At 42.0% G+C, this 11049-nt stretch overlaps 1 protein-coding gene across 10 annotated transcripts in view; it reads left to right on the plus strand.

Moving 5' to 3' along the window:
- Fmo5 (flavin containing monooxygenase 5) overlaps positions 1 to 10067 on the plus strand; it is a 45350-nt gene extending 35283 nt beyond the window's left edge. For 4 of the 10 annotated variants that reach the window (NM_010232.5, NM_001161763.1, NM_001161765.1 and 1 more), the window contains 3 exons: positions 348 to 700; positions 5415 to 5487; positions 6262 to 10067. In NM_010232.5, the coding sequence (NP_034362.2) occupies positions 348 to 700; positions 5415 to 5487; positions 6262 to 6607 (772 nt within the window). In that variant the 3' untranslated portion in view covers positions 6608 to 10067. Of the gene's footprint in view, positions 1 to 347; positions 701 to 2411; positions 4680 to 5414; positions 5488 to 6261 lie in introns of those variants that run through there. The other 6 variants (XM_006500995.4, XM_030252418.1, XM_006500996.2 and 3 more) reach the window with 2 other exon arrangements.
- Positions 10068 to 11049: the final 982 nt, after the last annotated feature.

The raw sequence follows: 11049 nt of genomic DNA on the forward strand, positions 1-11049 counted from the left end.
TAATGTTCATGGTCTATTTCTGCCACTTCTTGAGAGTTGTCTGAAAACTGTTGGTCAGTATCCTGGCCATGCCTTAGAACATTGCTATTAGAAACCACTTATACACTCCCCAGATAAAATTCTTTGCCTTTCATTCCTTCAATTCCCTCCCTTTCCACGCTATCCAGTCCTGACATCCTGATCTATGCCAAGCTAGTATAAGGTGGACCTTCTGTCACCCCCTTGGCAAGAGAGAAGGGTGAGCGGGTGTGCCTCTGCCCACCAGAGCCGATGCTTACATGCTGATTCCTTTCTCCCCTCCTCCTTCATGCTCACCTTACCTCTTTGTCCCCCTTACCCATCTACAGGGCTCTGAGTCAGCATCCAACAGTGAATGATGACCTGCCCAATCGTATCATTGCTGGCTTGGTGAAGGTGAAAGGAAATGTGAAGGAATTCACAGAGACAGCCGCCGTATTTGAGGATGGCTCCAGGGAGGATGGCATTGATGTGGTCATCTTTGCCACAGGCTACAGCTTTGCCTTTCCTTTTCTTGAGGACTCTGTCAAAGTAGTAAAAAACAAGGTGTCCTTGTACAAAAAGGTCTTTCCACCTAACCTGGAAAAACCAACACTTGCAATCATCGGCTTAATTCAGCCCTTGGGAGCCATTATGCCCATTTCAGAGCTCCAAGGACGCTGGGCCACTCAAGTGTTCAAAGGTAAGTGATGATACACATGGACAGCTTGGTGAGATGCATGAGCTATACCTATACACACTATACCTGTACACGCTGTATCTATACACGCTATACCTATACATGCTGTATCTATACACGCTATACCTATACACACTATACCTATACACACTATACCTGTACACACTATACCTATACATGCTATATCTATACACGCTATACCTATGTATGCTATACCTATACATGCTATACCTATACACACTATACCTATACATGCTATATCTATATACGCTATACCTAGACATGCTGTATCTATACACGCTATACCTATACACACTATACCTATATATGCTATATCTATACACGCTATACCTATACATGCTATATCTATACACGCTATACCTATATACGCTATACCTATACATGCTATATCTATACACACTATACCTATACACATTATACCTATACACGCTATACCTATTCATGTGCTTTTAAATACTTACAGGGCAGGTATGACTTTAACAGTGCCAGGCACAAAGCTCATGCCAGAAAATTCATTTTCAATGAATCTAAAGTAGTAGTTTATGTCTGTAGATACACATCAAAATCACTTCAGAAAATTTTCTTAACTAGGCATGCTTTAATCCCATTCCTTGAAATTCTCAGTTCAGAGGTGGGGTTAACTTAAGATCATTGGGAAAATGTTCCCCAGGTAACTCCAATGTGCACTGCAGACGAGAATCTACTCATCTAGACCGTAAGCAGCTGGTACATGTGGGCAACATTAAATGATTCTTTCACTAGTGGTAAAGTCAGGTATAGACAAGCATGACTTAATTAATACACGCTATACACGCTGCTTAATACACAGCAGTTCTTAGCCTGTGGGTCGACTGCCTTGGGGGGGTCAAATGACCCTTCCACAATAATCTCATATCAGATATTTACATTATGATTAATATCAGTAGTGAAATTACAGTTATAAAGTATCAACGAAAATAACTGTATGGTTGGGGGTCACCACAACATGAGGAACTGTATTAAAGAATCACACCATTAAAAAGGTTGAGAACCACTGAACTAAGAGATGCTTAGAGAACCATCCAGATGTGGAATATTTGATTTCTCAAACCCTTACTTCCCCCCTTCCCTCTGAGGCCCCTCTTCCGGCTTCAGAGTTTATGATAATAGATTTGGTGTGATTCAGCAGAGTGATAAGCCTTGCTGAAGACCTCCTGAAATTCAGCATCAGTATGGAATCTAAATGTCCAAGGATAATAGAACTGTTCTTTTATAATCAGATTAAAACCCATACCTGAAGATAAATTTTGGGAAGAAAAAAGAAGCAAGAACATCATGAACAGGGAAAGAGATAAAAATGGCTTAAGCAGGGCTGGAAAGATTACACAAAAGTTAAGAGCATTTGTTGCTCTTACAGATAACTCCAGTTCATTTTCCAGCACCCACATGGTGGCTCACAAACATCTATAACTCCAGTTTCAAGGGAATCTGATGCCTGGCATGCAGGGTCACCAAGCACACACATGGTGCATGTACAGACAGACAGACACATAAAATAATAGGACTTAAGGGATTTGAAAGCACACCATCTGAATGTGTATCAAGTTGTTTAGGCTACAGAAGTTAAAGCCTGAGAAAGGGCAAAAGTTTTCCTTTTAAATATTCAAATGGATGGCCCATGGAAGAAGTAAATTTATTCAGGATTGTTTTGAAGGGTCAAACCAGAACCATGGAGTGAAATTCTGACGGATGCATAATATCAGTTTGAGAAGAAGAACTTGTCAGCCAGTACCATTTCAGGATAAAACAGATGGCTTCTGAAATCCTGAGGAGTGCAAGGAAACCAGAAAGGAGCGTCTGGCTGATGGCTTAATAGGGTGGGAGGATGATGTAATGCCGTACAGAACATAGAGAACCTACTAAGGTTCTTTATGTGGTTGTAATATTACAGTTTATTGCCATTAGTGTTTAATTTAAAATAACCGAGGATTTTTGTTGGAATTACAGCTTTCTCTCCCTACTGAAAACTTCTCATGGCTGATGGTTGATCAAAATTTCCAACTTTTATCATTTCTCAATTTCTCCCAGTTCTATCCTGTGGGCCATATGCTATTTGAGAACACTAGACCGGCAAATTTTAAATACGATTTTAAAAATTATGCTTAAGCATGGGAATGCTTAAATTAAAATAGAGGTGATGAATCAAGAAAGAACTATATCAGATTATTCTACCAATCTTTGCCTCAGCTATAGAATTTAAAAAAGTGAACTGGCTGTCTCTCAGCCAAGAAATAGGCCTCTTCCATAATGTGTAACATCATTAGAAGCAAAACTTTTGGTTAAATCAGGAGAAGTGACTTGGAAATCAACTGTTACATGAGTTCTGTGAACACCCTAAAGACCTGTGGTTAAAGCAAGAGGCATTCCAGGGTTTCCTCGATATCTGAACTGTAAGGGACAATTCCCGTGGCTCAGATGAGAGGACACATGGACAACACAGAAGGGTCTTCTTGGATACTGAGTTTCTGGGTCGCATGTTTAGAGAAACTACCAGGAAAGCGTCGGGTGTGCTCAGAAGAGGGAAACCACCAAGATGGCAGAGGATGTGAAGCCTGTTATACAGGGGCTTAGGATTGACCTAACAATGAAATGATGTAAAGAGTTGTTGTTTCAAGCCCTGCCACGTGTTAAAACTCAACCCTTGCCCCAGAAGCAGAGTTAGGCCCAGTGTTGCAAATGGCATAGAAGTAGAACTGATGGTTACTACAAAGAATGTTCCAGCAAGTAGAGCAGCCAAACAATTGTGTCATGGTTTTGGAATAGATAAGGTCTCCATGACACACATGTTTAAGGAGGAGTGAGATAACTGTTTGATACTAGTAGTACAGAGGAAAATACTGCACTGGGGAAGCTCTATTTCAATCCAAAGTGAAATGTTCCAGAGTTTTATGGAGTGTGCCTACTGCCTACTTTTCTGTGAAGAAGACAGGTTGATCTGGAGTTATTTTGGCTTAAATACTATTTGGACTTTATCTACCATTGGCATCAATTTCCTACTTTTGGAACTGTTTTCACATCAGAGCTAAAACTTACTTATGAAGACTGAATTTATGAGTTGCCCTCGGTTTTACCCTCAGCTCTTATCAAATAACAGAGCTCAGGAAGCAAGGCTGACCTTCCATGGGACTTTAGCATAAAATATCACAATGAGTCTTCTACCTCCTTCTTCTCCCGAAGTATAAACTATTTATCATCGGGATACAGTGCATGGCTGTCTTCCACTCCCTTGAGCTTTACTGCTGTGCCTCATCTCTTACTGGCTTTCATGGTCTTTAATCATTTCCTCATATCTATAATTCATTTCCCAGTTGAAAGATCACATTAGGGGACCAGCTGGAAGTCAGAGAAAAGCAAACATCTTCCAAGGAAATACAGAGCTCTAGAGCCCAGTTTCAATGGCTACATCTACAAAACAGTACTCACATACATCTTAGGCTCAGGGAACATTCCAGAAGATAGATTGGAAAGACTGTAATAGCCAGATGATCAGGACGTTTTCCGGGAGACCATGTCTCCTAGTAATGTCAGAAGCTGCACCCAGAAAGTCTCACCAACATGGCCAGTCACGCCCAAACGTGAGCTGAGTAATAGCAATAACAATAGATATGCCTAAGTAGAAACAGGAAAGAGCACAAGACATCAATCCTACACAAAAACTGTAGGCAGTAAGCAATGCTGAGAGCAGGGAATAGTCTTCCTCAGGGAGAGCAGCCAAGTGCTTATGCAATACCAAATGGTTGGCCCTGAAAACACGCACAAACAAGTAACATTATACAGACTGGACAGGTTATGTTAGGAACATATATGCATGTAGTAATAAATGGAAAAAACGAGGTCATACATTTGAAAGAGCAAGAAGGGGTATATAAGAGGACTTGAAGGGAGAAGGAAATGCAATTGTATTATAATCTCACAAATCAAAGAAATAATTAAAAAATATTTTGCAAGGCAGACTAAAGTAACCTATGCACATCAGTATACTTCAGAGAAAAAAGGGGACTTCCTTATCCGAAATGCTTAGGTCCAGACATATTCTGGATTTCAGATTTTGGACAATTTGCATCTGTGTAACAGGTTATCTCTGGGCTGAGACCCAAGTCTAAACATGAAATTAATTGCTTTTTCCTATATACCTTTATGCATAGCTATTTTATGGGACTTTATACTGCTGTGCCTGTCTTTGAGTGTGACCTGATACTTGAGATCACTGTGGCACATTTTTTTACTAATAACATCTTCTTGTGTGTGTGTGTGTGTGTGTGTGTGTGTGTGTGTGTACAGCGCTCTGCCTGCATGTATGCCTGTGTGCCAGAAGAGGGCATCAGAACCCACTCCAGATAGTTGCTGGGAATTGAACTCAGGATCTCTGGAAGAGCAGTTAGTGCTCTTAACATCTGAGCCATCTCTCTAGCCCCTTATGGCATCTTCTTAGTACTCAAAAGAAATTTCAATTTGGGAGCATCTCTAATTTCTGCTTTCCAAATTTAGGGTATTCAATGTTTATCATCACATTTTGGCAGTGACAGGACCAAATGCATTGTATAGTTTCTCCCGAGGCCCTGTGGCTCTTTGAATTCTCCGCAGTGTGGTGACTGCCATTAGGATTGATGCTCATTCTGAAGTAATTAAAGCTTCTTCTGTAATTTTTTCTCTTTAGGGCTAAAGAAATTGCCCTCACAAAGTGAAATGATGGCAGAAATAAATAAGGCTCGAGAGGAAATGGCAAAAAGGTAAGAAATGCTCCCAGAGGACATAAGGACACTGTATTCTTCAGTAAGGAACACATTGTGCTATACTTAGTTTCCATGTGTGGGCTTAAGGATTTCTGTTACACTGTGGCACAGAGGGAATGATGGTGCCTGTGGTTTGCATGTGCACAAGGAAGGAGAGAGATCTGGTGGGTCACGTTTAAAGGCTGTGTTTAGGGCCTAAAAGAAGTTGAGGAGGAAAAAAAAAAAACATACTGAGGGAACATGGGATGCATTGTTTGGTGAGGGCCACTTAACCGCCAGCTGTGCTGTCAGCTGAAAGAGGAGATTACACTAAAATGACGCTCCCCTGCCTTTAGGGGCAAGCGGCGAGCCTTTGACAGCTCTCTTACCAATGGCTCTATTTTCCACCTGTTGACTGGTGAAGTTGTGTGGTGGAGTTGCTGGCTCCTGTGCTCTCATCCTTTGCCCACCCCCCCTCCACCCCCCTGCATGATAACTCCCTCCGAAACCTGCCAGCTGCGATCTCTCTACATTTTCATTTCCCCATCCAACCTGAAATATTTACCTGAAGGCTTATCCATGTCTGGCCTTCTGGAGCAGAGTGTTTATGCATTAGAGTCTGCTGCATCTTAAGGTCCGTAAGGAAGGTGATAAATGTCCTAACTCTTCACAGTCCTTAGCATGATAGCAAACCCCCAGATAGACACTCACAAAGCACCGACTGGCTGATTGGTTGCCTTGCTGTTTGCGTGAATTGCTGATAGCCTGGGACTTCTGTCTTCTTTGCTTTAGGTATGTGGACAGCCAGCGTCATACCATCCAGGGAGACTATATAGACACCATGGAAGAGATTGCAGATTTAGTGGGTGTCAGGCCCAATATCCTGCCTCTGGTCTTCACTGACCCCAGGCTGGCATTACGGTTACTACTGGGGCCCTGTACTCCAGTCCAGTATCGCCTACAGGGCCCTGGAAAGTGGGCTGGAGCCCGGAAAACTATTCTCACCACGGAAGATCGTGTTCGGAAGCCTCTGATGACAAGAGTGGTGGAAAGAGACAGCTCTGGGGGGTCACTGGTGACAGTGCGTGTCCTCATGCTGGCTGTTGCTTTCTTTGCTGTCATCCTGGCTTATTTTTAGATGTGGCAGCGCAGTACTTGAGCTGCCACCGGAAAACGCCATCTAGCCACACCTTCAGAACCTGATGAGACTGAACACAGCTTCATACTGCACAGGAATCAATCACAATCTCTCTCTCTCTCTCTCTCTCTCTCTCTCTCTCTCTCTCTCTCTCTCTCCCTCTCCCTCTCCCTCCCTCACTTTCTCTCTCTCTCTTCTCCCTTCCTCCCCCTCTCTCTCCTCCCTCAATCATTAATCCTTCTTGGTTTTATTTCTGTGATATTGGGTTTTCACTAATTGATTCATCTCCCTCCCTCGTGAGCCTTTTGTCTCTCCCTCTAGTCATTCCCAGACCGTGAGCTCAGGCCCCCTTCATCATCTTTGTATGTCATTAGCAGGGTTCTTTTAATGCTTGACTCTGTTGTGTTTCTAGCACTGCACAGCTAGACCTCGCTGGATGATAACCCATCTTGAAAAGACTGCTTCCATTATCAAGCGCATATTGGCAGCACTTGACCTTATAAGCAGAGCCCACATATCTATTTCAGGAATTCCCACAGAGGGCAGTCCAGAAAGAAGAGCCACTTAGTGCTGAAGACTGGGAGTCCAAAATCCAGGGTGCAGACAGTGAGGCATTCCTGTCTTCATGATTAATACAGTGAGGGTATCACATGGGCAAAACAGAAAATAGCTAAGTTCCGGCATGTGGCACATGCTGAATAAATGCTCGTTGATATGTATGAAATAAGGTGTTATCTCTAAGTCAATCTAATAAATGGCTAACTCTATAGAACTCTTAATGTGATCCATTATCAATTTTAATAACATTAATTTTATAAATTATTTTTATAAATTAACTAGTTATTAATTTTAGTAACTGAATATACCTGTCTTTCAGATGGGTGGTGGGCATTTAAACTCAGGTCCACTTGCCTTCACAGCAAGTGCTCTTATTCACCAAGCCATCTTCCTACCTCCTGCTTTTATATTCTTAAAAAAGAAACTACTGACTGAACATAGTGGCACATACCTGTAATTCCAGAACTTGGGAGTTCCTGGCAAAGGATCACCACAAGTTCAAGGCCAGCCTAGTTCCCAGAGTGAGTTCCAAGCCAGCCAGGTTTGCATAGCAAGAACTTGGCTCAAGCAACAACAAAATATACAAAATCAGAAAAGGATTTGCTCTTCTAAGTTTGAAAGTCTTTTAAATAATTTGCCGTCTTCCAATAGGTTGATTAAAGAACCTGAGGCTTTTAGTTAGCTATCCTGGCTTAATCTTGAAGGGCTAGTGTTAGGATCCAGCTGAGGCAGTAAGCAAGTGCTAGCACTGGAGGTGGGGTCAGCAAGTGTGATTATTCCCTCCCCCTGCCCCGCCCAGCATTGAGGTGGGGTCAGCAAGTGTGAGTCTCCCCCTGCCCAGCTCCCTCCTTCCTTCAGAGTCTACATAATAAGAATCAGTAAGCTCTTCCACGTCTTAAGTTAGAACTAGTATTAGTATTAACTAGGGGCATTCTGCCTAGACCAGTTCTTCCTGTGTGTAGTTCAGAAAGGCAGGAGTGGAACTGAAATGCAAGATTTAAGAAGCATTGGCTGTCAGAAGCACTTGAACTCCCTAAGGATAATTTGACCCGCTGCAGGAATGGCATGAGAATAACACAAATACATGTAAGCAGATACGTGAGAATTCAAACTCCTAATTATACACGGATTTGAACAGCTGCCTAATATTTTACCCAGTGTACTCTCTGTGAACTTGAGCACTGAGCCCTGGTTGGGTTTCTAGGGCCCTTTTCCTTCCGAAATCCTTTAGCAACTGAATGTTTGTCATTATTAAAATGGGTCTGGGATTTTTTTTTAATCTGAAGATTGCTTTCGTTCAAAAATAAACGGAAGCTCTGCATCTTAACTTTTCTTCTTTTACAATGTAAAGGTCCTCTCATTGAGCTTGTAAAGATATTGAAGCACTACACTGCCAAGAATGTAATCTCTACTTATGGGCACTAATACCACAGGCTTCTTTCAAAGCCTGTACTTTTAAGTAGCTTCAACTCTCTCGTTCTGCTTAGAATATGCAAAACTACAAAAGCATCATTGATTTCTAAACCAAGCTGAAGGTAAGGCTAGGATAGGACCTTGAACTTAAAACAACTGAAGATACAAAGAGTAGTTACTGATCGATACTGATCGATGATCGTGTGCTGATTCACCAATTCATGCACTTTGCTCTTCTGGCCATATTAAAAGATTACGTCACTTACCCAACTATGATAAATCTGATGATCCAAAAGATGTATTCTTGCAATGCAAAGAATAAAGAAATGGCCCAAATGGACTGACTAGCTCATGTCAAAGGGGTATAGAAATCATTTCAAAGTGGCCCCAGTGGCCAAATTTGAAATAAATGTCGAGCAATAAATAACCTAGTATTGGATTATAACCTGAAACACAAAGATACCTGAGTCCATGCCATTATAGGTAAATGATTGGAAACATTATCAGAATGGAATAAGTAAAGCCCCCACACAGAATTCTAAATATTTTAGTTCTTGCCCCTCAAGGAAATGAAGCAAAGCTCTCTCAGATGTACTGCATAGATTAACTTCCTTTAGAAATCTAGTGTGGGAAGGGGTGAGGGATAACTGCAGAGGAGAAGTCAGACAGACTACCTCAGTCAGATGCCCACATCAATACAAGCATTGGCAATCACTGGTAGTTGTATGCATGAGATGACCTCTGTGGTGTTTTTCCTTCAGATGATAGCCCAGGCTAGGCAGGAGAAAAGTACCATGCAGGCAGCCTCAGGATGATCTACGAATACCTTACTCCCCTGGAACTGTTGAAGTCATCAAAAGCCAGTCTGAGAGAGAGAGAGCTTCCTAGCATACAGGAGCCTTGAGGAAGTATCCATGGTGAGAATTCAAGAAGAGAAAAAGAGATACTAAGTAAAAATTGAAGAACTAGTAACAATTGTGTACTCTGGGTAAAGAATGATGTGTCAATATTGGTGTTAAACTAATAAATGCACCACCATGACATGTTCTCAGGAGGAAAACAAGCACGCAGAACCTCTCTGTCGTCTTTGCAACTTAAGTCTAAAACCGGTGCACAAGATTTTTGTTTGTTTGAGTTGTTTTAAGTTCAGAGTTTGACCTGAATTACAGTGTACTAAAAACTTCTCAGACGAATGTTGGATAGTCGAAGATGGCTCGCTCTTGCAGAGGACCTGGGTTTGGTTCCCAGAATCCATATAGTGCGTCACAACTGTCTGTAACTCCACTTCTAGGGTATCTGTCTCCCTCTTCTGGCCATCGTGAGCACTGCATGTGTGTGGTGCACATGCATGCATGCAACAGCACTCTTTAACAGATAAAATAAATATTTTTTTAAAAAAAGAATATAGGCTGGGACCATTTGTTTAAATGACTGTTTCTTCAATTGTGCTCAGATTACATCGCTCTAATAAACCATAATATAACTTACGACAACAGTTTTGTTTCCTGTGATAGATAAGCATAAATTACAATTGGGGGCTTTGGTGGTATAAGGTTAAGACTTCTTGAAATCACTTAGATAAGTTGCTCCTGAAGGCTGAGCACATTAAACCAGTAGTCCCCAGCAGGAAGATGGACATGATGGACAGGTTATACCTAAGCAAGGTAATTGTATTTACTATTAGTCTGTCTTGCCTAACAGCATGGTGGAAACAAACCCACTCCAGACTTTTGACCTGGAACTCCCAAGGCATCATGCACTTTTCTCTGCTGTAGTGTTTTTAATAAATTCCCACTTTCCAGTTGAATAATGCCCACGAGTCTTCAAGATCCAGCTCCTCTCCTATCCCCCCACCCCCACCCTCCCAAGAACAGCTTCCTGACCCCAATGTGACCTCTGTACTCTCCTCTCATCTGGTAGATTCTGGTAGATTCGATTCCTCAGTCACTTTTTTTTCCCCAGACAGGTTTTTTTCTGTGTAGCCTGGCTGTCCTGGAACTCACTCTGAAGACTCAGAGATCCACTTGTCGCTGCCTCTTGGAGTGCTGGGATTAAAGACATGTACCAACCAGCGCCCAGCCCTCACTCGCATTTGATGGATGTCCTTATCACATGACACAAAGACAGATTCCTTTGCCTCATCGCTCTCTGAGTTAGTAACTAAGACAGATGCCTTGCAATTAATCTGTATTCCCAGTGCCCAGTGTAGTGCCTGGAGCATGGTGGGGCCTCAGTACATTGATGATAATTAATTGAATGAACATACTTAACAAGAGAGGTAAAAAGCATGAATACGTTTTTAAAGGATTAAATTGAATAGTGAACATCACTCTCCTAAAAGGAGATTAAAGAGTGCTTAGTAATAGCGCTTAGAACCAACTTGGTGGCCGACTGTTTTTGCAGAAAACTTTCCCGAGTAGACCACTGATGTGAATCTGAGGGCTAAAGCACTGTATGGTTTGAAACAGGTG

Source organism: Mus musculus, chromosome 3 (assembly GCF_000001635.26).
Source record: "Mus musculus strain C57BL/6J chromosome 3, GRCm38.p6 C57BL/6J".
NCBI lineage: Eukaryota > Metazoa > Chordata > Mammalia > Rodentia > Muridae > Mus > Mus musculus.